At 47.1% G+C, this 26865-nt stretch overlaps 2 protein-coding genes across 5 annotated transcripts; both read right to left on the reverse strand.

Moving 5' to 3' along the window:
* Positions 1 to 1576: 1576 nt before the first annotated feature.
* On the reverse strand, positions 1577 to 13605 carry LOC105944929 (piggyBac transposable element-derived protein 1). Its single transcript, XM_045132822.1, is given in 5 exon segments — positions 1577 to 2483; positions 2485 to 2701; positions 3577 to 3702; positions 11975 to 12059; positions 13570 to 13605. Coding segments are annotated over 5 exon segments (1371 nt in total).
* On the reverse strand, positions 13075 to 25173 carry Zscan26 (zinc finger and SCAN domain containing 26). Of its 4 annotated transcripts, none has more exons than XM_045132193.1 (6): positions 25035 to 25155; positions 23770 to 23924; positions 19717 to 19793; positions 17482 to 17796; positions 17134 to 17236; positions 13075 to 15556 (listed from the first exon to the last, which is right to left on the reverse strand). In XM_045132193.1, the coding sequence occupies exons 2-6, from the start codon at positions 23795 to 23797 to the stop codon at positions 14670 to 14672; spliced, it is 1410 nt and encodes a 469-aa protein (XP_044988128.1). In that variant the 5' UTR covers positions 23798 to 23924; positions 25035 to 25155; the 3' UTR covers positions 13075 to 14669. The 4 variants fall into 4 exon arrangements, with proteins under 4 accessions (XP_044988128.1, XP_044988129.1, XP_044988127.1 ...); XM_045132194.1 differs by having other exon boundaries at positions 25079 to 25139; XM_045132192.1 differs by lacking the exon at positions 23770 to 23924 and having other exon boundaries at positions 25079 to 25173.
* Between the last annotated feature and the right edge of the window lie 1692 nt (positions 25174 to 26865).

Raw genomic sequence — 26865 nt, forward strand, 5'->3', positions numbered from 1 at the left:
CATACTCTGAGCATACAGAGTGTGTGAATCTATGACTTACACATGGCTTAAACTTCTACCACATGTCTATACATCACAAAATCCCCATGTTGAGAGGAGAGTTGTGTCTAAAACACAGAAATGGGTTTGGAATCTGGTTCTTTTCTGTCTAGTTTAATCCACCAATACCAAATTTCAACACTAAGGAGTCACAGTTGACTTATTCCAGATATTTCTTCCTGGGTGAACATCACTATTAACCTTCATATTAGACTCACTCATCCCCTTATGTGACACTAACATGGCACATTATGCCACAAGGTTATATTGTCCCCTGAGGTGATGCTAACAGGGCATTTTGCCAACAGTGGTATCTCACGACAGCTCCTGTCATTCAGTCTCTTCCTGACTTCTCACAGGTGGCACATCATTCACTTTAATACTCAAAGGCACCTTCACCTCCACCCCATACTAACTTCATGCCTGGCTCTGTCTCACATACAATGTGATCCATTTTACATGAGGATCTCAGTCTAGTCCCTTAAATCTGTTTTGTTTAGAAAATTCTTCCTTTAGGGCTGGGCATGGTGGTGCATGCTTTTAATTCCAGCACTCGGAAGGCAGAGGTAGGAGGATGACCAAGATATATCTCCCCTGGACTGTTCATTCAGTGACATTCTATGACATTTGCCTGCATTTTTTTTTTTTCAAGGTAGAATGTTGCTCTAGCCCAGACTGACCTGGAACTCTGTAGCTTCAGGCTGGCCTCAAACTCAGTAATCTTCCTACCTCTGCCTTCTAAGTGCTGAAATTAAAGGTGTGCACCACCATGCCCTGCCTTTTAAAATTATTTGAGTGGGGTGTAGGAGGGGAGAGCCAAAGGGCAGACACAGAGAATAAGCATGCCAGGGCTTTCTGCCACTGCAAATGGACTCCAGACACATGTACCACTTTATGCATCTGGCTTACATGGGTACTGGGGAATTGAACCTGTGTTTTACAGGCAAATGCCTTTACTGCTAAGCCATCTCTCCAGGGCCCCTGCATTTTTTAAAATGGCTTTTCATAGAGAAAATTGAGAGGGCAGGAGTTCATTCTTTTAATATACAAAATAATTCAAGAAAAAAGAGACTTTCCATATTTGACACAAAAACAGACATAAAGTTCATTTTTTTTGAGGCACACCCAAGAGATTGTCCCCCCTCCTTTTTTAATGAAAAGTAACAAGAGTGAGAGAGAGAATTGGTGAGCCAGGGCCTCCATCCACTGTAATCAAACTTCAGATGCGTGTGCCACCTTGTGCACACGTGTGACCTTGCATGCTTGCATCACCTTGTGCATCTGGCTTACATGGGATCTGTAGAGTCAAACATGGGTCCTCAGGCTTCACAGGCAAGAGCCTTCACCGCTAAGACATCTCTCTAGCCCTTCAGACTGTTTTTAACATTATTTGTTGTAAGTCTTTGAAATTCTATGCTTGATTTTAAAAAACGCTACTCAATTGCTGCATTATGTACATCAGATTTGCTTTGGTAGGTACGATCTAATTATAGTCCTGATGCTTGTATTTTGCTACTGTGTATTTTGTTCACCTTCTTTAACCTAACAAATTAATGTCGTGTCCCAAGTAAAAGTGTACAACACATCTCCAGAAGTCTGGAAGGTCGAGAGCAGAGCCTGGGTCACAGATCCTGTGCAGCTGCCCGGCATTGCTTATGGCTGCATCAATCACGTAGCTCAAATTCACCAAAGCTGAGTACCACATCTTACTTCTTAGCCTCACTCTGTATTTGGAAATGGTTTGATCCATTTGAGGCACACCTTTCCTGTACTCCTCACACAGCCTCAATATGGCTGGCACGCTCACCGGAGGGAATGCTTGGCCATCAGCAGAATACCTCACCTCCGTGACTGGGTCTATGCCTGCAGCATTGGAGCGCAGGCTAATGAGACTGTCACCATGCCAACAACACAGCGTTATCTCGTCATTCCTTCCCACCATGAAATCAAAATCACCCCCTTTTGTTTTCTTCATATGTTCCGCGTTCATAAGCAGACATGTCTCTGCCCTATTTTTACGGGTTGCCCCTGTGGCCCTCACTCCTTTCTTCAAAGCTGACATCAAGGTGAAGAAGCTGTCCAAGCACAGGTGACCGGGACTCGGGCCCTTCTGGAGCGGCACAACAGCAGAGCTCATGACCAGATTCCCCCCCAAGCCCAGCTCTGCGTCCTTGTCTGCCTCCACAGGAGACTCGTCCTGGTAGGGCTCACACCAAGCCAGATAACCGTGTGTGGTGGTCGCACACCAGCTTTTATAGCCAACCAGGAGACGCTTCCCACTTAGGAACTGGTCACTCTCAAGGCACTCACACGATGATTTGTCAAAGCAATAGTGCTCTTCCAGGGGGGCAAGTGAGAGGAAGTTCTTATTCATTTGCTTTAAGACAGGCCTCGATTTTGAAAACTTGTCCTTCTGATCTGGGTAGCTGCTGTCTGCAAAGTGAGAAAATCAACTCAAATCTGTCCCTTCTGACTGCATCTTGGACCAAGTTCTGATCAGCACCAGAGACTTCCCAGTACATTCCCCTCCTGGAATGCGTGGGAAATCCACTCCACAGCAGGACCCCAAACACATCCCGCATTTCCTGAACAGTGACCTCCAGGCTGACATGGTCCTCAGCTGTGTAGCTATTGGTCTCATCAACAACCAGGTGGAATCTCACTCTTGAGATTCAGAAGCCAGAGTCCAGTGATGATCAGCTTGGGAAGTCGGGCTTAATGTCCTTTATTTTATTTATTTTTTAAAATTTCTTTCATTTAATGATGGAAAACAGGAATGCTGACTATATACATCCACGCATAACCTTTCTCTCATATCCCCAGCTCAGACTGGAGACTCCAGAGGATTACTTTATGGAGCACACCCACTACGTAATGTTTATTCAAGTCCATTTCCTCTCTCCTTTTATATGAACCACAGGATGGCTGAGGTGCCCAAGGACAGCCCAAGGCAGCATTTGGCCACTCTCGCAGGTAGAACTTTTATTTTTTTTTAAATTTTTTTAGGGACTGGAGAGATGGCTTAGAAGTTAAGGCATTTGCCTGCAAAGCCAAAGGACCTTGGTTCGATTCCCCAGGACCCACGTAAGCCAGATGCACATGGTGGCACATGCATCTGGAGTTTGTTTGCAGTGACTGAAGGCCCTGGTGTGCCCATTCTTTCTCTCAATCTCTCTCTCTAAATATACTTTTTAAAATTGTTCATTTTATGTGTGAAAGAGAACTAGAGAGGATGGGCCGTCAGCCACTGCAAATGAACTCCCGATGCATGCTCCATCTTGTGCATCTGGCTGATGTGGGTCCTGGGGAATCGAACCTAGGTCCATTAGCTTTGCAGGCAAATGCCTTACCCGCTAAGCCATCTCTCCAGCCCTCACACATATAACTTTTGATTGCGCCTGTGACCCGAGGTGGGGGAGAGGGGACCAGCAGTCAGCATCGCCATGCATCTTGCTGGTCGGGCTCCACCTCCCTAATGTCCTTTTGAACCTAGGTCTGTGCAGGCAGCTCCTCCACTTCCGCTTTGCAGCAGCTCACTCACCCGGGCCCTGCCTTTCTTCCTCCCCTTGCGGGTGATGTCTCCCCTGCTTCCTGGGGGGATTCCTGCTGGGCGTCTTCTCAGCAGGGCCAGCAGCTTGATCAAGGCCATGGACCACACAGCCCCTGGGGAAGGAGAGGACACAGGCTACAGACATCCCACCTCTTGATTTTTCCTGCCAAGAGCATGAAGCAGGTTTTCTAGGGGAGCGTTATTCCTTGCTCCTCATGATCCCCGGGGAAGACCTTGGCTACACACGTTTCTGGCCTGGCCCCACCTCTCATTCACTAACTTGGATGTGGGAGAAGCTGGCACCGGGAAGCCTCCTCCCTGTCCTCTTAGGAGCAGGATAGACAGGTACCCCACTGTGGTAGGTTGATTCAGGGGTCAACTTAGGTGTTCTGAATGCTGGGTCTCCAGCGGATGGCAATTTGGGAATTGAAGCCTTCTGGAAGCAATGTATTTTGGGGGGTGGGGTTATGGGTGTTATAACCAGCTTCCTCTTGCCAGTGTTGGCACAGTCTCCTGTTGCTATTGTCCATCTGACGTTGGTCAGCTGGTGATGTCCACCCTCTGCTCATGCCATTGTTTTCCCTTCCATCATGGAGCTTCCCCTTGAGTCTGTAAACCATAATAGACCTTCCTACTCCCGCCCCACAAGTTGCTCTTTGGTTGGTTGTTTTCTGCTAGCAATGTGAACCTGACTGTAACACCCATGCTCCTTTTTAATTAATTAATTAATTTATTTATTCTTTTTCGAGATAGGGTCTCACTCTAGCCCAGGCTGACCTGGAACTCTGTAGCTCCAGGCTGGCCTCATAGTGATCCTCCTATCTCTACCTCCCAAGTGCTGGGATTAAAGGTGTGCACCACCATGCCTGGCCTTTTAATTTTTTTTATTTATTTATTGGAATGGGGATAGGGAGAAGAGCTAAGGGGCCAGATAGACATAGGATAGGCATGCCAGGGCTTTCTGCCACTACCCATGAACTCCAGACACATTATGCATCTGGTTTTATGTGGGTACTGGGGAATCAAACCTGGGCTGTCAGGCTTTGTAAGCAATTGCCTTTAACCACTTAGCAGTCCCCCCAGCCCCATCTATTTTTGTTTATTTTGTATTTTTAAAATATTTTATTTGAGAGAGGGATAGAGAGAGAGAGAGCCAGGGCCTCAAGCTACTGCAGATGAACTCCAGACACATTCACCACCTTGTATGTCTGGCTTATGTGGGTATAGGGGAATTGAACCTGGATCCTTAGGCTTCACAGGCAAGTGCCTTAACTAAGCCATCTCTCCAGCCCCTATTTTGTATTTTTTTTTTAAACATAGTCTCACTCTGTAGCCCAGGCTGGTCTTGAACTAGAGGCAGTCCTTCTGCTTCAGCCTCTCTCCAGTGCTGGGATTACAGCTGTGAGCCACCATATGTGATTCAATACATTCATGTGAAGAGTTCTCTAACATCCTTAGCTTATGGAAACTCCGAAAGCTATGATGCATTAAGGCCAATATGGTGAGGTCAGGAACTGGAATTGGAAAATGGGAAAAAGTGGGGGTGGGGTGGGAGTGTGGGGGTACCCACGTGGAACATGGCAGGACTGCAGCGCCAAGCCTGCAGCCTGCCTCAGACTTAGGTCATGTGAAACAGTAAGGTAGATTTTTTTTGATGTTTTTCTGTTTGCTTTATTTCACTCTAGCTCTGGCTGACCTGGAATTCACTCTGTAGTCCCTCCTCTGCCTCCTGAGTTCTGGGATTCAAACCGTGCACTAGCACGTCAGGGAAGTTATATTTATTATTACAGGTATTATGAGTCATGGTTGCCAGCATCTGATGTCAAATATACCCACCAGGCACCAAGGAGGTTCTGCCACATCTGGCCTTTAGTGGAGCTCAGATCAGCCCTCACTACTAGCCTCCTGGAAAATGTCACTTCTCTTTAGCTTCAAGATACTTCTATGTCAGGGTTGTGGTATAGCTCAGTGGATGGTGAGGCCCTGGGTTCAATACCTAGCACCAAACAAAACATACTTTTTGTTTGTTTGTTTGCTTGTTTTGAGGTAGGGTCTCACTCTAGCACAGGCTGACTTGGAATTCTCTATGTATTCTCAGGCTGGCCTTGAACTCATCATCCTACCTCTGCCTGCCAAGTGCTGGGATTAAAGGTGTGTGTGCCACCATGCCCGGCTAAAACATACATTTTTTTCCATTCTTTTTATTTACTTATTTATTAAAAACACACACACAGAGAGAGAGAGAGAGAGAGAGAGAGAGAGAGAGAGAGAGAATGGGTGCACCAGAGCCTCTAGTTACTGCAAACAAACTCCAGACGCATGCACTACCATATGCATCTGGCTTATGTGGGACCTGGAGAATCAAACCTGGGTCCTTAGGCTTCGCAGGCATATACCTTAACTGCTAAGCCATCTCTCCAGCTCTTATTTAATTATTTTTAGAGCAAAAGATTGGCCACTGAGAACGAAGTCCAGATGCCTGTATCACCTTGTGCATCTGGCTTACGTGGGTACTGGGGAATAGAACCTGGGTCCTTAGGCTTTGCAGGCAAGTGCCTTAACCACTAAGCTATCTCTCTCTCCATCACCAAAACATGCATACTTCTATGTTACTGAGATTTAGCACTGTTTCCCTAAGATAAATTAATGCTGACATAGAGAATCTCCTCCCTCCCCCAAACACACACACACACCATTCTTCAGGCTCATGAGCCCAGGCTGCTGCCTTTCTCATGTTGGTGAGGCATGGCTTCACTGGGGGGCCAGCCCTGTGCCTGGGATGTGGTCCTGTCCTTTCAGCGGTACAGCTATCTGTGCTGCGCTTCTTGCATTCTCACACCAGCACTTGCAGAATCTGCACTGCCACCCACTTCTCTCTACCATCTCCTTTCCCTTCCCTCTACTTCTTGCTTGGGTCTCGTGTAGCATCTGCCCTGAGTCCCCAGCGCTGACAGCTCACTGTCATGGAAACCTCACTCTTATCAAATTGGTCTTCTGGCTTCTTCATTTACACAGTGACCAAGCTGGGCAGAGTGGTCAAGGCTGTCGCAGGTAAATGTGCAAAGTAATTACATGTTGAGGGCCATCCTCCTGGGACAGTCCTGTGATCACACACGGGGAGTGGTACCTGTTCTGTGTCCTCCAGGGAAGCAGGCTTTGTGTAACTGCTTTCTCTAGTTGCATACAATTTCCTCTTCTGTTTGCATGGTTGGATTCTTTTGGGAACACAGGCACTTACCAGTTGGGTATTTCTGAGGTCTTCCCATCTTGTTCCATTTTTCCAGGAGTATCTTATTCTACATTAAAGGAGCCATCTTAGTTATAACTTCTTCTAAAATACTATATTCATTATTTAAATGTCACTGATTCCATGAATTCAGAAACAAAACAAGACAAAATAATCTCTAGGGGTAGAGAAGAAATGTTCCAAATTAAAACAAAACAAGGGGCTGGAGAGATGGCTTAGTGGTTAAGGTGTTTGCCTGCAAAACCAGAGGATCCCAGTTTGATTCTCCAGAACCCATATAAGCCAGATGCACAAGGGGGCACACACATCTGGAGTTTGTTTGCAGTGGCTGGAGGCCCTGGCATGCCCATTCTCTCTCAAATAAATAAAATATACTTAAAAATGCTGGGTGTGCCGGACGTGGTGGTGCACGCCTTTAATCCCAGCACTTGGGAGGCAGAGGTAGGAGGATTGCCAAGAGTTCGAGGCCACCCTGAGACTACATAGTGAATTCCAGGTCAGCCTGAGCCAGAGTGAGACCCTACCTCGAAAAAAAAAAAAAAAATGCTGGGTGTGGTGGTGCATACCATTAATCCCAGCACTTGGGAGGCAGGGGTATGAGGATTGCTGTGAGTTTGAGGCCAGCCTGGGACTACCGAGTGAGATCCAGGTCAGCCTGGGCTACAGTGAGACATTTTCCTCACATGAAAAAGGACAATACATGTTTACATACATAGAGAAACTTAAAGACGTACATGAACATAAAGACAGCAAGGGAAGGCACTGGTGTTGCATGTTTCATTTGGCATTTAGACCACTGAATGCTCTGCTCTGCTTCCGTGGTGTAAAACCAGACATGTGGCAATTGACAGACTCCAGACTAAGACCAGGAGCCACGGATTTCCGAAGCAGCTCTTCCCTGGACAAGACATTCCAACTGAGTTTTGTTGTTCCTGTCAATTGAGGATGTTGGACAAGATGTTAGAATTCTATTTTGCAATTCTGTTTGTTAAAAGCTTGTTTAGAGCTGGGTGTGGTGGTGCACGCCTTTAATCCCAGCACTTGGGAGGCAGAGGTAGGAAGATCGTCGTGAGTTCAAGGCCACCCTGGGACTACAGAGTGAATTCAGGTTAGCCTGAGCTAGAATGAGACCCTACCTTGAAAAACCAAAAAGAAAAAGGTTGTTTAGATATTGGTCAAGAGCACAAACTTGCAGTTGTAAAACAAACGAGTTCTGGATTCTTAATGAAAGTTAGGGCAACACTGCTGTTAATAATGACCTATGGTATTGCCAAATGCAGCATCTCATTATTGCAAGAAGGCACCTTTGTCCACGGAGCCATCTTTCCAGTCCCAAACATCTCATAATTAACATACTGAGACAGAGAATCTTGATGCTATCCAGGCTGGTTTTGAACTCCTGGGCTCTGGCCAGGTGTGGTGGCACATGCCTGTCATCACAGCACTTGGGAGGTGGAGGCAGAATGATCAGAAGTTCAAGGTCATCTTTGCCTGTCTAGTGAGTTTGAGATAAGTCTGAGCTATAAAAGACTCTTTCATACATACACACAGGAAATCCTGGGCTAAAGTGGTCCTCCTAGTCCAGCCTCCCCAGTTTCTCTGGGACTAGGGGCTTTTGATGCATGTCTGCATGACCAGCTTCATATGTGAAATTTGCTGAGGAGAGAAAAATCTCAGGCTGGAGAGATGTTGTAGTGGTTAACGTGCTTCCTTGCAAAACCAAAGGACCCAGGTTTGAGTCCCCAGGACCCACATAAGGCACAAGCACAAGGTGGTACATGGTCTGGAGTTCGTTTGCAGCTGCTAGAGTCCCTGGAATGCTCATTCTTTCTCTCTGTCTCTCTCCCTTTTTCTCTCCCTCTCCCTCAAACAAGTAACTAAAGCTAAATACAAAAAAAAAAAAAAAAAAAGAAGCAGCGGAGGGTGGCTGGCGCCATATCGGGCTGTGAAGGTGGCAAGAAGCCACCCCTGGAACAACCCAAGCAGCAGAGCAGAGACGGTGGGGAGGGTGAGGCCTTCAAGCAGCAGCAAAAGGAGAGACAGAAGAAACCCGAGGAGCTGAAAGCGAAGGCTGGGGGCAGGGACCCCTGGCCACAGGTGGAATTAGGGGCAAAAAGTAAGCTGTTCCGTAGAACTGAGATGACGGCGACCCTTCTCCATGCTATCTAAACATCTGGATTTCCTGCCATAACATCTTTTGCAACCTGTAACCAAAATGAAGTGTTGTCTTGGAATCTGCTGTACATTACAATATACTTTTTTTTTTAATTGATTTTAAAACTGACAAAGGATGTAGCTGGGCATAGTGACACACACCTTTAATCCCAGCACTCGGGAGGCAGAGGTAGGAGCATCTCCATGAGTTCGAGGCCACCCTGAGAGTACATAGTAAATTCCAGGTCAGCCTGGGCTGGAGTGAAACCCTACCTCAAAAATCCAAAACAAGGGCTGCAGAGATGGCTTAGCCGTTAAGTGCTTGCCTGTGAAGCCTAAGGACCCCGGTTCGAGGCTCAGTTCCCCAGGTCCCACGTTAGCCAGATGCACAAGGGGGTGCACGCATCTGGAGTTCGTTGGCAGAGGCTGGAAGCCCTGGCGCGCCCATTCTCTCTCTCTCCCTCTATCTGTCTTTCTCTCTGTGTCTGTCTCTCTCAAATAAATAAATAATTAATTAAAAAAAAAACAACAAAAAACCCAAAACAAACAACAACAACAAAAAAAAAACACCTCACCTATCACACAGTGGCTCACCATCTCTAGCTTTCACTCAGCCATTCCTACATCAGCTGTGAATTTAATATAAACCCAGTGATGCATCCAGAAAGAAAAAAAATGAACTGTTTAAAAAAAAAATCTCAAGTACTTCCAATGTGCATGCACATAACTACAAACACACTAAGCTGCTTACATATAACATACAAGAACCAGACAAAAAATGTTGAGGACATGGACAACCAAGTTTCTCCCAAAGCCAGCATCAGCCAGGGGCCAGCTCCCAGCTTCCTTACCAAACTCGGCCTCTGGCACTCACCACTCACTTCTGTGGGGGTCCACCCATCGGGGTGTAATCCAAGGCTAAAGGAACTGGAGCCTCTGACAGTCCCAGTGGCTCCTTGATAGTCTGTCACCAGCATGTGCGTGTCCTGGTCCTGAATGTAGAAAGGGTCTCGGAGACAAAAGATGCACCTTGAAAAGCCATTCTGCTGGGAGCTAGAATGAAGCATCCAGTCTTCCCCAAGGGAACACAGAGCAGCCCATTTACTGCTTTAGGAAGGAGCCAGCAGAGCAGACTGGGTCATCTGGTAAATGAGGAGTGCACACGCACTAGAGCCAGGTCCCATCGTGACCCAGGGACTCAGCAGCAAGCACGGCAGGTAAGGTGGACAAGGACCCCTGCCCAGGAGGGTGAACAGCAAGACCAGATGCATGCCTAAGCTAGTGGTGAATGAGTAACGAGGACCTAGGTAGGTGCACTATCTCAAAGCGTCCCTTACAAGCTGCTAAGTAACAAGGAGAAAATGGCAACTTTCCAGTGAAGAAGTCAGACAGGCATGACTATGGCCTTGTCAGTACCGGGAAGAGTTGCACGTAATCACCTCCTAAAATGGCAGGCAGAACGCATCAGCTCTGTTGTAGGCACTTAAGCCAAAGGGCACAACCCGGCTCTCAAGCTGAGGAAACACCATTATCCAGAAAAACTAGCTGGACTTTTCAAGTATGTCAGTGTCATGACCAAAAATGTCAAACAAGCAGCCAGGTGTGGTGGCGCACGCCTTTAATCCCAGCACTCGGGAGGCCACCCTGAGACTACATAATGAGTTCCAGGTCAGCCTGGGCTAGAGTGAAACCCTACCTCAAAAAAAAAAAAAAAAAAAAAAAAAGAAGCAAGCAAAAAAAAAAAATCAAACAAGCAAACAAACAAACAAAAAGACTGAGTAGATTCAGAGATGAGACTCACAGCGACTACATGGAGTGTGTGATGTGAGACATGGCAACTACACAGAGCATGTAATATGAGGCACACAGCAACTACATGTAGCATATGATGCTGGCGTAAACTTTTTTTTTTTTTTTTTGCTTTTCAGGGTATGGTCTCACTGTTGCCCAGGGTAACCTGGAATTCACTGTGTTGTCCCAGGCTGATCTCGACCTCACAATACTCTACCTCTGTCTCTCAAGTGCAGGGATTAAAGGTGTGTGCCACCACACCTGGCAACTCATGTGTTTTGAATGCTTAGTCCCCCGCTGATGGCAACTAGGGAGGTGGAGCCTTGCTGGAGGTGGTGTGTCACTAGGGTTGGACCTTGAAGTTCATTTGCCCCTATTTTGCCAGCGTTAATTTGGCTCTCTCCTGCTGTTGTCCACCTGCTGTGGCAGAGGTGATGTCCAGTGTCTGCTCATGCCAAACTGTCCCCTGCCATCATGAAGCTTCTCATAATTGTAAGCCAAAATCAATCCTCCCCTCCTATCAGCTGCTTTTGGTTGGGTGTTTTGTTCCAGCAGTGAGAGGTAACTCCAAGAAATTCTACTGGGATAACATGGCCAAACCAAACAAAGACTGGTGTTGTTGAGGGAATCATAACCTTAATTCCCCTAAACTTGGTGATTATATTTTGCTTGTAAAGAATGTCCCTGGTTCTCAGAAATCCATACCAAGTACGTAAACATGTAGACATGTGCTTACAACAAAGAAAGAATGTGGGGCTGGAGAGATGGCTTAGCGGTTAAGCGCTTGCCTGTGAAGCCTAAGGACCCCAGTTCGAGGCTCGGTTCCCCAGGTCCCACGTTAGCCAGATGCACAAGGGGGCGCATGCGTCTGGAGTTCGTTTGCAGAGGCTGGAAGCCCTGGCATGCCCATTCTCTCTCTATCCCTCTATCTGTCCTTCTCTCTGTTGCTCTCAAATAAATTAAAAAAAAAAAAAAAAAAGAAGAAAGAATGTGGCTTGCACAGGAATGTGGGGTGGGTTAGGTGAGGCGTATCATGAAATGTGTTATAAATGGGCAAATCTGGGTGAAGAGTACACAGGACTTGCACACCGTCCTACCAGCTCTTCTCTGAGTTACAAATTAGTTAAAGATAAAAAGGTCAACACATGCACAGTCCCACCCCATCATACATGTCTTCCCACCGTGCCCTGCACCTCTGTGCCGCGTGGTTAGGTTCTCCGGCAGTGCCGCCGCCTCCTCCCCACTCTGCAGGTGGTATGTCTGCATCCAGACTGACCTCTGACCTGAAATTCACTATGTGGTCTCTGGGGGCTTCAAACTCACGGTGATATCCTACCTCTGCCTCCTGAGTGCTGGGATTAAAGGTATGTGTCACCATGCCTGGCCACATTCTTTTTTAAAATACTTGCAAGTAGAGACACAAACAGACAGACAGAATAGGCTGCCAGGGCTTCCAGCCACTGCAAACGAACTCCAGATGTATGGGTCAGTTTGTGCATCTAGTTTACATGTGCACTGGGCAATCAAACCTGGGTCGTTAGGCTTTGCAGGCAAGTACCTAACTGCTGTGCCATCTCTCTGGCCCTACATTCTTCTAGTTTTATTTATTGGTTTTTCAAGGTAGGGTCTTACTCCAGCCCAGGCTGACCTGGAATTCACTATGTAGTCTCAGGGTGGCTTCGAACTCTTGATCCTCCTACCTCTACCTCCCAAGTGCTGGGATTAAAGGTGTGTGCCACCACACCTGGCTCTATTTTTTTATTTGAGATATAGAGAGGGAGACAGAGAAAGAGAATGGGCATGCCAGGGCCTCTAGCCGCTGCAAATGAACTCCAGATGCATGTCCCACCTTGTGCATCTGGTTTACATGGGACCTGGAGGTCCTTATGCTTTGTAGGCAGGCACCTTAACTGATAAGCTGTCACTACAGCCCAACGTTCTTTTTTATTTTTTAAATTTTATTCATTTATTTGCAAAGTGAGAGAGAGAGAGAGAGAGAGAGAGAGAGAGAATGGGCATGCCAGGGTCTCTAACCACTGCAAAAAACTGCAGACACATGCACCACTTTGTGCATCTGGCTTTACATGGGTACTGGTGAATCAAACCTGGGTCCCTGGGCTTTGCAGGAAAGTGCCTTAACCACTGAGTCATCTCTCCAGCTCCCAACCCCCGCCCCTCACAGTCCTTTCTAACTGCAGGGGAAACAAACTTTCCTAAGCTGCTATTTATGCCATTCTAATCACTACGAGGGCTGTCATCCACACTGCTGGACAGAAGAGTTCTGAGAAGCATGTCCTGTACAGTGACCAACCAGTAAGTCCAGTTTACCATTCTGGTGATGTACTGGAAGCATCACCCCTGCGGTCCAGGCTGACTTTATTGTTTGATAGTTAAACACATTCCAACAAGCAACATTTAAAAACGGCACCATTGATACTGTTGCTGGTTTTGAGAGCTATGGAGTGTGTTTGAGTGTGCCAGATGTTAGGTCACTAAGATGCCCCAAGCCAGTGGCTCTTCAGTTCTTGTCTTCCAACCTGGGCAGACAGACGAGTGCAGACTCAGCAGACCAGTTAAACCAGGGTTTGTTAGGAAAACAAAGTGAAAGCACAAAGAGCAGCTCCTAGGCCAAAACGGATCAAGAATGGGTTGCTGGAGTGGCCTGGGTCAGGGGGTTTTACACCCTTGGGGAGGTAAATGAAGTACCAAGTTGGATGTACTGTGCTGGTTATTCGGGATGCATGTGGGGCTCCAGACAGGCTGATGAGCTAGACCGAGGTCTGGATACTTTGAATAGGCCGGCCACATCCCGGGGAGACGGCATGACTCAGGCCTTTTTTCTTTTTGAGCCTGCAACCCTGACTAGCAGCCTACAAAACAGAGCTAGCTCACTCCTAATCACTACTCACAGCGATAGGAACAGGCCCAGTTTCTTCCACTGCACACATCTGAACAGTGTCAAGAAGCAGCGACTGTACTAGTTCTGGAGGAGCCAATCCAGAAAACTTGGATTAATTCAGCACAATTCCTTCAAAGGACTCATGAGCTCTCCTGTACAGTCTAAGTGAAACTTTGATCTTGTGAAGTAATGTGATGAAGGGGGGAGGGGAAGGGGTGGGGAGCAAAGTGACATGAGCTAATTCTGGGTGTAGGTTCTATAGCAAAGCTGGAAAAGATCACCTTCATTTTCTAAAAATGTTTCCACTGTGCACAGGAAAAGTGAAGACAAGGCCAGGGGGTGGGAGAGGGTGAGCCAGTGGGCAGTGTTGGGTTAATCTTTACTGGAAGATAGCTTTGAGAGTGGTGCATTTCCAAACATGGTTGTTTCATTTCTCAGGACCCTGCTGCCACAGCAATCACAAAAGCATCAGCCTGCTCTTTTCCTCTTTTCCTGTGTAAATCTGAGGATGCTCAATTTGCTGCTGATTCCAGAGATTGTGCTCAGTCACGAGGCTCTTCCTGAGAGATACACAATCATGCATTTATCACATTAAAGGCTCTGGGAAGTCCTGGAATGAAGAACATGGTTTAACTTTGATGTCCCGGTACCCACAGGGATGACACTGTAGTCCAAAGGTGACACTGAGAAAAACAGAGGAGAGAAGCGATGGAGGCAAACAGTTTCTAACTTGCCACACCCAATAATTTTTTTTTTTTTTTTTTTTGGTGTTTTGAGGTAGGGTCTCACTCTAGCTCAGGCTGACCTGGAATTCACTATGGAGTATCAGGGTGGCCTCGAACTCACGACAATCCTCCTACCTCTGCCTCCCGAGTGCTGGGATTAAAGGCGTGTGCCACCATGCTCGGCTCACTCCCAAGAATTCTAATGCCACAGTTGGCTACAGTGATCTCCCCTCCCCCGTGAAGCTCTGTAAGAAGGGACCCTCATCAAGCCAGTTTGCCTTTGTGGTGATGCCTCTGATGCTGAAAGAGACCTGACTTCTGCCTGAATGCTTCTCCACACTCGTTACACCGGTAGGGTTTTTCCTCATTGTGGGTTCTGACGTGCTGATCGAGGTGTGAGTTGAGTCGGAAGGCTTTCTGGCATACTTTACACTTGAAAGGTTTCTCCCCAGTGTGAATCCTGTGGTGTCGAACAAGGTCTGAGGCCAGACTGAAGGCTTTTCCACACTCGCTGCACCGATGGATTTTGGAATGGCTGTGGCTTCTCTGATGGTGTGTGAGGAGGAGGGCCTGGCTGAAGGTTTTCCCACACTCCTTGCACTCACAGGGCTCCTCCTGACTGTGAATTCTTTGGTGACGATTCAGGTGAGAGCTGCGCCTGAAGTTCTTCCCACAGTGGATACACAGGTAGGGCTTCTCCCCGGTGTGGATCCTGAGGTGCTCTAGAAGGCCCGTGTTCTGGCTGAAGACTTTCCCACACTCACTGCACTGATAAGGCTTCTCGCCAAGGTGGATTTTCTGGTGTCTAACGAGGTGTGAGCTCCTCTGAAAGACTTTACCACACTCATGGCATGGATGACATTTCTCTCTCGAGAGGACCTGATGTCCAGTAGGAGCAGAAGTGGGACACAAGGCAGATTGGCACAGCTCTTCCCCTGCACATGCCCCTTCACGCTCAGTCAGGTCTGGGTGCTGGGTGAGTTCCTCCTTATTTTCAGAGCACCGTCCATCAAGCTTCTCCTTGGGCTTGGCCTGCTGCCTTTCCAAGTAGGAGTCCTCACAAGGGGCCTCGATGGGTTCAGATGATCGCACATTCCCACTGGAGTCTGTCATTGCATCAAGCTTTCCATGGTCAGTCCTTGCCTCTTCACCTGAAACATTAAACATTCACTGCTAATTAAGGGGAAAGGGATCTGTAAACTAGGAGAACTTTAAATTAAGCCATGTGTGCAAAGTCAAAATTCTGTGGTTGTTTATGATTGTGTGCAATGTACATGGAAGAAATAGTACACAAAGATTTTTTTTTTTTTTGTCTGAAGTAAGGAGGTCTCATTCTAGCCCAGGTTGACCTGGAACTCACTCTGTAGACCCAGGCTGGCCTCAAGCTCATAGTGATCCTCCGACCTCTGCCTCTAGAGTGCTGGGATTAAAGGCGTGCAACACCACTCTCGGCTTCAAGTCAATCATCTTAAAAGAGTTGACTATTATATATTGTTAGCTATGATTTGTCATATGGGAAAAAAAAAGCCACCGGGTCACTAAGAGACGACACTCTATACATGAAGGTAAGCCAGCATGGGGCCAACTTTATCACAGGCCAGTATGTAATCTGAGGAAGTTAGCTGGGGTCCTCTGGGCACAGGGTCCCCAGCAGTAAAGCTACAACAACAAAATGCAAGGCCTTGAGAGGAATGTGTTCACAAAAAATGTGTTTTGGTTTGGCTATAAAATGTGCCCCCAAAGCCAGGTATGGTGGCACATGCCTTTACTTCCTGCATTGTAAGGCAGAGATAGGAGGATCATGGTGAGTTCGAGGTCACCCTGAGACTACATAGTGAATTCCAGGACAGCCTGGGCTGAGATCCTACCTTGAAAAACCAAAAAATGAATAAATAAATAAAAGTGTCCTCCCCCCACCCTGAAAGGTTCATGTGCTAGTGGCCTGGTTCCCAATCAGTGTGCTTGAGAGGCCTCTGAATATCAATGATGGGGTCACCCATTCACAAAGTCATCATTTGATGGCATTATTGAGAGATGGTGGCAAATGAGAGATAGGGCTTACAGGAAGAAGTCACTAGTGACACACCCTAGAAAAATATACTCTGCCTGTCTTCCCTCCCCAACTTCCCCTCACCCTTTTGGCTGCCATTATGAGAGCTGCTTCTGCTACAGCTCTCGCTGCCTTTCCTCAGGTCCGAAGCAATGGATCAGCCAGCCTTACACTGCAACCTCTGAGAACATGAGCTAGAAAAAACCTTAAGTCCTGAGTTGTTTCCCTTCAGCAGTAGTCGAAGCAACAAAGCATCGCTAACCGTCTTAACCTTGATTTCTGTGGACACCAGAAATGGTTGTCCTTTGTGGCTCAACAGAGCTCTCACAAGGCAGTACTGTGGCTGTGTGTCCCTATGTGTCTCCCTGACTGCAACCCATAATACCTGGTAATACCTCAGGAGCCTGAGGGTGTACGCAGAGCAGACTTCATTTCCCTAGTGCCTGGCAGGTGGGAGTGAGAGCGTGAGGGAAAGGGACAGGACAGATGATTTTCCAGTCATGATATGTAAAAACTAGAAGGAAGGAGAGGAACTAGAATCAAAAATGGCCTTTGGGCTAGAGAGATGGCTCAGGGGTTAAAGATACTTGTTTGCAAAGCCTGAAGACCAGGGTTCAATTCCCCAGTACTCAGGAAAAGCCAGATGTATAAAGTGGCCCATGCATCCAGAGTTCTTACCCTTCTCTTGCTCAGGACTCACAACCACACACTCTGGCAGAACCATCTTGGGAGGGGCTGTCTCTTCAACCAGAGGCTCCTGTTCCTTTCTCTGGTCTAAGGCCTAGAGATAAGTAGATCCAAGTATAGAAAATTAGGTACATGTGGGTTTATGAAACTGTTCAGAAGAAAACATTCCTTGTCTATGCTATAAAAGAGCACAAAGAGAAATGTTAAAGGGGCAGGGTAAAAGAGAAAGGAACTTGCAGCATGCTCAGCTTCCGGGTTAGAAGAGACTTCAGCCCACTCCCATTGGCTCCCAAGGTCTCAATCCCTGTTTCCCTGCAAAAGGGCACATGTGACCCTTACCTTCTGTCTTGTTTCTCCACACTGTGACTGCAAGTCCTCCAGTATTCCCACCAGGTCCTCCCCACTCTCTGGGTGCTGTTCCCACACCCGGGCCTGCAGCTTCTCGGGCAGGATGCTCAGGAACTGCTCCAGCACCAGCAGCTCCAGGATCTGCTCCTTGGTGCGGGTCTCGGGCCGCAGCCACTGATGGCAGAGCTCGCGGAGCTGGCGCAGAACCTCTCGAGGATCGGCTGTCTCTTCATAGCGCAGCTGCCTGAACTGTTTGCACAGGGTCTCCTGCCCGAGGACCCTGCTCTTCCCCTGCACCTGGAGGCCCTGTCACAAGCACAGGTTGTAAAGGGGCTTCAAGGCTGCTTTTGCTAAGCACATGTTCTTCACTTGGGCCCACAGTGATCTCCTCCTACCTTATACTTTAGGTCAGAGGCTGGAGAGATGGCTCAGTGGTTAAAAATACATTACTGCAAAGCCTGATGGCCTGTGTTCAATTCCCCAGTACCTACATAAAGAAAGATGTACAGGGCTGGAGGGATGGCTTACTCATTAAGGCGTTTACCTGCAAAGCCAAAGGGCCCTGGTTTGATTCCCCAGGACCCACGTTAGCCAGATGCACAAGGGGGCACATGTATCTGGAGTTCCTTAGCAGTGGCTGGAGACCCTGGGTGTGCCCATTCTCTTTCTTTCTCTCCCTCTTTCTCTGCCAAAGAAATAAATAAAATAAAATTTAAAAAGAAAGATGCACAAAGTGGTGCATGTGTCTGGTGCTTGCTTGTACCAGCAAGAGGCCATGCACATCCATCCTCTCTCTCAAATACATATAAATTTCAGTTTTTTAAAGTAGGGTCTCGCTCTAGCCCAGGGTGACCTGGAATCCACTATGTAGTCTCAGGCTGGGCTCGAAGTCACAGTCACCCTCCTACCTCTGCCTCCTGAGTGCTGGGATTAAAGGCATGTGCCACCATGCCTGCTTTTTTTTGTTTGTTTGTTTGAGGTAGGAATTTTTTATATACATATTTATTTATTTTAATATTTTAGTTATTTACTTGAGAGAGAGAGAGAGACAGAATGAATAGGTGCAACAGGGCCTCTACCCCCTGCAAATGAACTCTAGATGCATATGCCACCTTGTACATCTGGCATTATATGGGTACTGGGGAATCAAACCTGCATCCTTTGGTTTGCTGGCAAGCACCTTAACCACTAAGCCATCACTCTAGCCCCAGAATACATATAATGTTCTCTCTCTTTTTTTTTTTTTTTTGAGAAAGAAAGAGACAAGAGAGACTATGGGCATACCAGGACCTTTAGCCTGCTGTGAACAAACTCCAGACACGTGTGTACCCTTGTGGCTTATGTGCGGCATTGCGTGCTTGTGTCACTGCATCTGGCTATGTGGAACCTGGAGATTTGAACATGAGCTCTTGGGCTTCACAGGCAAGTACCTTAACCACTAAGCTATCTCTCTAGCCTCCAGAATATTTTTTCTAAAAAATAAATTTTAGAGCCGGACATGGCAGCACACACCTTTAATCCCAGCACTTGGGAGGCAGAGGTAGGAGGATCACCATGAGTTCAAGGCCACTCCAAGGCTTCCTAGTGAATTCCAGATGAGCCTGGGCTAAAGCCAGACCCTACCTTGAAAAACCAAAATAAATAAATTTTATCAGATTCCGGCTCAGTGTGCACATGAGTAAAGAGCATCTGTCAAAACTCTGGTGAAGCAAGGACAGCCCTAAATTTACCCAGCCTGTTTTGTGCCCTTTTAAAGCTGAAATTGCCAAGATAAAGGCAAGTTATTTTTAAGATCCAAGCACAGTGAGCCTTGCAGGCAGACAGGCCCATGAAGGAGTCACAGTTGCTAGCCGCAAGGGAGCAGTTCCCTACGGCAGGCAGGAGGGCCCCTTCCCCGGTGAGTCTCCGGGAGCAAGCAGTTCCCTACGGCAGGCAGGAGGACCCCTTCCCCGGTGGGTCTCCGGGAGTAAGCAGTTCCCTACGGCAGGCAGGAGGGCCCCTTCCCCGGTGGGTCTCCGGGAGCCCGCTGGCCTCTGCGGAGCAGGCACGACGGCCAAGACTGCCTGGCGAGGCCGCACAGCTTGCGCCCTCCCCTCAGCTGTTGCCCTTTTCCTGTTAAACCCTGAAACAACCACTGAACCCTACAGATGGGGCGCAGGGCTTGGTCCTCCTGCATTCCCTAAGCATGGCCATAGGAGGACAGGGCAGCCAGGAACAAGCACTCACCGATGGTGTTGCCATCCCTTGTTTCAGGCTGCTCTGTTCTGCAGAACTTTCTTTGGCCTGTCTCCCGAAGGATGCACCTGGAAACAGAACACCAAGAGTCAGAGTAGTAGTCCTGTTAGTACTAATGACAGCAATGATATGTGTGTCACTCTCTCCCCTTTTCTCCACAACAGCTATTCCCACATTATGTAAACAAAGCAAGAATACTGTTACCTAGATTTCCAGGGCTGGAGGGATGGCTTAATGGATAAGGCACTTGCCTGCAAAGTTAAAGGACCCAGGTTCAATTCTCTAGGACCCACATAAGCCAGATATACAAGGGGACACACGTGCCTGGAGTTCGTCTGCAGTGGGTGAAGCCCTGGCGTGCCCACTCTCCCTCTGTGTCTGCCTCTTTCTCTCTCAAATAAATAAAATAAATATAGATTTCCAGCTGAAAGCAAGAACCAGAGATTTTTTTTAGGGGAAATTCCCATGTTGTAGCTCTCAAAATAAATGATAAAGCCACTAGGTGAAAAGAGAACAAACAGAACAGCCTCAGAGTTTCCATTACCACACTGCCTATTAGTCAGGGGAGAAATGAATGTACTGGAAGCCTCAGACTTAACCAAGTGATCACACATAGTAACACCAATCTTAAGGGACTGATGTCATGTGCCACATCCATGGGGCACTTTAACTATCTTATTTTTATTTATTTTTTGAGAGAGAGAAAGGAGGCACATAGAATGGGCATGCCAGGGTCTCTAACCGCTACATATGAACTCCAGACACGTGCCACCTTTTAATTTTTAATTAATTTATTTTTATTTATTTGAGAGCCACAGACAGAGGAAAAGGCAGAAAGAGGGATGGAAGGAGGGAGAAAGAGAGACAGAGAGACAGGGAGGGAGGGAGGGGGGGAAGGAGGGGGAGAGAATGGGCACACCAGGGCCTCCAGCCACTGCAAACGAATTCCAGACACGTATGCCCCCTTGTGCATCTGGCTAACGTGGATCCTAGGGAATCGAGCCTCGAACAGGGGTCCTTTGGCTACACAGGCAAGCGCTTAACCGCTAAGCCATCTCTTCAGCCCATGAGCACTTTTAATAATCAGTTCATTTTATTAACAACAGGCATGGATTCAAATAATCTAATTCCTCCAAATAAAACGTGGGTCTTAGTGTTATTGCTTTAGGTTAAGCAGATACAGCTAAACATAACATGTGAAATTTGGTGTTGGCGTTAAAAACAAAATGAAGGGCTGGAGAAATGGCTCAGCAATTAAAGGCACTTGCTTACAAAGCCCAATGGCCCAAGTTCAATTCCCCAGTACCCATATAAGCCAGATACACAAAGCAGCACATATATCTGGGGGTTGTTTCCAGGGGCAAGAGTCCCTGAAGTGCCCACACTATCTCTCAATAAATAAATAAAAATAATTTTATTTATTTATTTGAGACTGAGAGGGAGAAAGAGGCAGATAGAAAGAATGGGTGCAACAGGGCCTCTAGCTGTTGTAAATAAACTCCAGATGCATGTGCCATCTTGTGCATCTGTCTTATGATGGTCCTGGGGAATTGAACCTAGGTCCTTTAGCTTTGCAGGCAAATGCCTTAACCAGTAAGCCATCTCTCCAGCCCAAAATATTTTTTAAATAAAAAAAACTTCCAAGCCGGGCGTGGTGGTGTATGCCTTTAATCCCAGTACTCAGGAGCAGAAGTAGAAGGAGCACCATGAGTTCAAGGCCACCCTGAGACTACATAGTGAACTCCAGGTTAGCCTGGGCTAGAGATCTTGAAAAAACAAAACAAATAAACAAACAAAAATCCAAAACAACAGCCAGGTGTGGTGCTGGAGGCCTCTATACTCCTGGCATTCAGGAGGCTGAGACAGGAGAATTTCAAGTTTGAGGCTAACCTAGACTACACAGTAAGTCCCTACATAAATAATAAATAAACTTAAACTCCAATGCTAGCATCCTTCCTCTTTGTTTTTGTTGTTATTGACGCACGGTCTTGCTATGATACTGAAGGTGGATGTGGGCTAATAGGATCCTCCTTCCTCAGCCTTCCAAGCAGTAAGGACATTAGGCATGTGTCACCATACATAACCTGTTAATACAGTATTTTTTTTTAAATTTTTTATTTATTTCAGAGAGACAGACAGATAGAGGGAGAAAGAGAGAATGGGCATGCCAGGGCTTCCAGCCTCTGCAAACGAACTCCAGACGCGTGCGCCCCCTTGTGCATCTGGCTAACGTGGGACCTGGGGAACCGAGCCTCGAACCGGGGTCCTTAGGCTTCACAGGCAAGTGCTTAACCGCTAAGCCATCTCTCCAGCCCAATACAGTATTTTTATTTGAGAGAGAGAATGAGCATGCCAGGGCCTTCAGCCCCTGCAAACTAACTCCAGATGCATGTGCTACCTTGCGCATCTGGCTTACGTGGGTCCTGGGGAAATGAACCTAGGTGCTATGGTTTTGTAGGCACCTTAACCGCTAAGCCATCTCTCCAGCCCTAATACAGTATTTTCCTTTTTTTCCAAGGTAGGGTCTCACTCTAGCCCAGGCTGACCTGGAATTCACTATGTAGTCTCAAGGTAGCCTCTGGCTTCCGAGTGCTGGGATTAAAGGCGTGTGCCACCACATCCAGCTCAAACACAGTATTTTTGCTAAAAGTGAAAAAGTCAAGGTAAGTGATGATTATTTGCCAGAAAACAAGTGTGGTGCTTAATTTATATATCCACTTTGGGCTAGAGGGTGCCTAGATATATTTGATCAAACATTATTCTAGATGTCTTTGAAAGTGATCTTGGATAAAATTAACTTTTGAATTGGCAAACTGGCCAGGCGTGGTGGCGCACGCATTTAGTCCCAGCACTTGGGAGACAGAGCTATGAGGATTGCCATGAGTTCGAGGCCACCCTGAGACTATATAGTTAATGCCAGGTCAGCCTTGGCCAGAATGAAACCCTAGCTCGAAAAACCAAAAAATAAAATAAAAATGAATTGGCAAACTGTGGATAGTGAAACAGCTTGTCTTCTATAATGTAGTGGGCCTCATCCAATCAGTTGAAGGTCTGGGAGGAGCAAAAAGGCTGACCCTCTAACAAATAACAGAACACCTCCTAGCAGCCTTCAAACTCAAATACTTCACCCTGCCTTCAGGCTTGGACTGAAAACGCAGCTCCTCCTCAACCTTTAGGATGCTGGCCTTCAGAACTACGCTATCAGCTTTCTGGGTTGGTAGGTCTTTGGCATGAACAAGAACTAAACCATCTGCTGTGCTGTGTCTCCAGCTTGCTCACTTACCCCCGAAGACAGTAAGACACACTAGCTCCAGGATCACATGAGCCAATTCACTGTAATGATTATTTAGGCTATCTATCGACCAATCGATGTAGACACTGGTCCCCCCAACTCTCTAGAGAAATCTAATACAGGTATAAAGCATATGCTGTTGAGGTAGTGGTGGCTGACTTCTATGATGTGATAAACATGTCAACACAATGTATAGTAACATAATCTGTCTTTGGGAGGAATTCCATTATCTTAACCAGACAACTGGCTGCTCCCTCCTTTTCTGCCTTATGTATATGACTCATCAAGTTCTCCTAACCTATGCCTTCAATGTTCATCCCTTATCCATGCACTTCACCTATTTCACTGCCACCACTCTCTCGTACACAAGCTGTTGTAACTGCTCTTTCTGACAAACACCAATCCACTTTTCACACCACCACCTGTGACCTGTCTAAGGTGGAAATGGTATTTGTGTCTGCACTGCCTTTTACATGGCTGCTGCCCTTAAGATCAAAACACTCCATATGCTTTAAAGAACAACTTACACTTCCTCAAGCTTATGTGTAAAGCTATTTCTTTCTTTTTTTTGTCCCTGAGTCCTTACACATTCTACTCTTTCTATAAGGAAAACCACTTTTAACCCTTTAATTTTCTTCTTGTTAATATTCAGTCATATCTTATATCCCAGCCTAATAAATAAACCAACACAGTTGTTTCATTTGTTTTACATTTAATTCACTTAATCTCCACACAAAGCTATAAAAAATTACCTTCTTTACATAGATGAAAACTTGACATGGAGGGCTGAAGAATTTACACAGGGCCCCAAAGCTAAGCCTCAGCTCTTCTGTTCAATTTCTATTGTATCCATAATCCAAAAACCTTGAATTTATTTTTTCTTCTCTCTTGCTTATCTACCTTTGATCTGACCCGGAAGAAAATATTATTAGGTCTACTTTCAAAGCAGATCAATAATATGACCACTATTAACAGTATCTACCACAACACTGGCCCAAACATTTTTGTTTTGTCTTTGTTTTCCAAGTTGGGTCTCACTCTAGCCCAGACTGACCTGGAATTCACTACGTAGTCTGAGAGTGGCCTTGAACTCACCATGATCCTCTTTCCTCTGCCTGCCGAGTGCTGGGATTAAAGGTGTGCGCCACACACCGGGTCCAAACAATCTTTGCCTCCCACCTGAATTAGTTGCAAGTTTGTTTTTTTCATCTGCTCTCCACTTTCTGCGATCCTCCCCTTGCCTCAGTAGCTTGAATGTTGAGATTTCAGACCTTAGCTGACATCTCCAGTGGCAACTTTTTAACTGCACCTACTTAAAATTTTTTAGAAAAAGAATATGAATAGGTGCGCCAGGGCCGCTTGCCACTGCAACCAACCTCCAGACGCCGGCACTACTTTGTGCATCTGACTTTATATGGGTGCTTGGGAATCAAAGCGAAGGCCAAGTAGACCTGTGAGCCATCTTCCCAGCCCTTCACCTACTTTTAAGTATTCTTGATTTAACTCCCCTCAGTCTATTCCTATTGTGAGTTCCTAGCTTTAAATTGTGAGATCATATCCCCCCCCCCCCCCCGCTTAAAATTTCTCCAGAAATTCACCCCAGGGGCAAATTCCTCACACAGTACAAAGCCCATTTTCTCCACACGCCTTCCTCCATGCCAAAATCTCTCAGGTACCATCTTTAAGGAACCCCTGACCACTGCACCCGAGCCATTCTTGGTCGCGGTTAGGTTAGGTTGCGTTAGGGCTTGTGTGTGCGCTCTCCCCCAGCCCCAACGCCACCCTGGTCCAGCTCATCCTATTCACGGCGGGAGCGGTCTGTGCAGCGGAAGCAGCTGTGCTTGGTTTTGGTAGCTCACGTCTGCGCCCCGGCATTCGAGACTGCGGCGGCAGGACTGCCGCGACGGCGTCCCGAGATGGGCCTCAGCTACAGCCTGAGTCCAGCTCAGCACGCCCGCAGCGGGCCGCGCCGGTTCACTGGGTCGGCGGCTGCGTCCCTCTCCCATCCGCCACGCACCCGCTTCCGGCTCTCACGGCTCGGCGATGGAGGCCGCTTCTTACCCTCCTGACCCGACCGCTCCGGCCCCATCGGGAGCCCAAACACCCCGACACGCCTCCAGCCACCGCGCGCCCCGAGCAGCCAGGCGTGGGAGGGTCGGAGCTCTTGCCCAGCGCGCTTCCGGTTCCGCTCTAGGACCGCGGGAGGACCACGAGTCAACTCGATGGTGTCCGGGTTTGGCCAAGTGGAAAGGGGATGGAAGGCCTGCCCACCGACGCCCAGCGGCTTGGCGGCCTTTGTTGTTACCATCTCCATCTGAAAGCTGGAGTTGAGGGGAAAATAGGAGCAAAGTACTTTTTTTTTCTTTTTTTCTATTGGATAGTTGGCTAGGGGAGGACCCAAAAGAGACGTCCCACCGCGGGCTATAACAGAACCAGAGGTTAGTGACAGTGCGCCTACCTCAGGCAGAAGGAATTAGGACCTCAGCCACTGCAGTAAAACTCCAGACACTTGCACCATCTAGTGGGCATGGGTGACCTTGCGCTTGTCTCACCTTTCTGCGGTCTGGCTTATGTGGGATCTGGAGAGTTACCCATAGGTCCTTGGGCTTCGCAGGCAAGCTCCTTAACAGCTAAGCCATTTCTCCAGCCTAGATAAGCTTTTTTGAAAGGACAATATTGGTGTTATGCTGATCTGCAAACTGGAGAATCCTATTTTATGAGGTGATGTTACAATATCTATTAAATATTAAAAGTACAGAACTTAAATGTGACAATCCTAGGTTTTTACCAACAATTGTACCAGAAAAATCTATGTCTTCATCTCTAGCCTCATATTTCCTTCTTGGCATGCTGCAATTTGTTAACTTTTTCAAACCTGCCTCCTCCAGTAGAATGTAACATCCTGTAGTGACAAGGATCAAGGCCAACTTACAGTTTGATCCACCTCTAGTGCCTACCATAGCACTTACAATATAGGTGGCACCTAACAAATATTTATCATTCACCCAATAAATTTTTCACAGAGAAAACACCTTTGTAAGACTGTTTCTCATAGTCAATGAAAACTAGCAGACTGTAAACAAACAGCACAAGAAATAAAGAGTGCCAGGCATGGTGGTGCACACCTTTAATCCCAACATTTGGGACGCAGAAGTACAAGGATCACTTTGAGTTCAACAGAATGAGTGCCAGGTCAATCTGGGCTAGAGTGAGAACCTGTCTTTAAAAAGGAAGGAAGGAAGGAAGGAAGGAAGGAAGGAAAGAAAGAAAGAAAGAAAGAAAGAAAGAGAGAGAGAGAGAAAGCTCTACTCTCACTTTGTCTGCAGAACCAGCCTGATGTCTCTCAACCACTGCTACTCTAATCATTTCTATCTAATGCAATTTCCTATCTTTCCATCAAATCAGAACTCCATATGGCCAAGGACACTTGCATACAGTACAAAGTTTAATGTCACACCAGAATTAATTTGTGGATGGAGAGATGGCTTAGCGGTTAAGCGCTTGCCTGTGAACCCTAAGGACCCCGGTTCAAGGCTCGAATCTCCAGGACCCACGTTAGCCAGATGCACAAAGGGGCGCACACATCTGGAGTTCATTTGCAGTGGCTAGAGGCCTCAGGGCGCTCATGCTCTCTCTCTCTGCCTCTTCCTCTCTCTGTCGCTGTCAAATAAATAACTAAAAATAAACAAAAAAATAAAAATTAATTTGTAGGGCAAGGCGTGGTGGCACACACCTTTAATCACAGCACTCAGGAGGCAGAGGTAGGAGGATCACTGTGAGTTCAAGGCCACCCTGAAACTACATAGTGAATTCCAGGTCAGCCTAGGCTAGAGAGAGACCCAATCTCG

This window comes from Jaculus jaculus, chromosome 13 (genome assembly GCF_020740685.1).
Source record: "Jaculus jaculus isolate mJacJac1 chromosome 13, mJacJac1.mat.Y.cur, whole genome shotgun sequence".
Lineage (NCBI taxonomy): Eukaryota > Metazoa > Chordata > Mammalia > Rodentia > Dipodidae > Jaculus > Jaculus jaculus.

Excerpts from the sequence above, each read along its gene's own strand:
- Zscan26 (XM_045132192.1), bottom strand. The coding sequence starts at position 25,106 with ATGGGGCCGGAGCGGTCGGGTCAGGAGG. Across the intron at positions 19,794-25,078 it reads GGAGCGGTCGGGTCAGGAGG|GTGCATCCTTCGGGAGACAG; the intron begins GTAAGAAGCGGC and ends TTCTGTTTCCAG. Across the intron at positions 15,557-17,133 it reads GAGTCCTGAGCAAGAGAAGG|GTGAAGAGGCAAGGACTGAC; the intron begins GTAAGAACTCTG and ends TTAATGTTTCAG.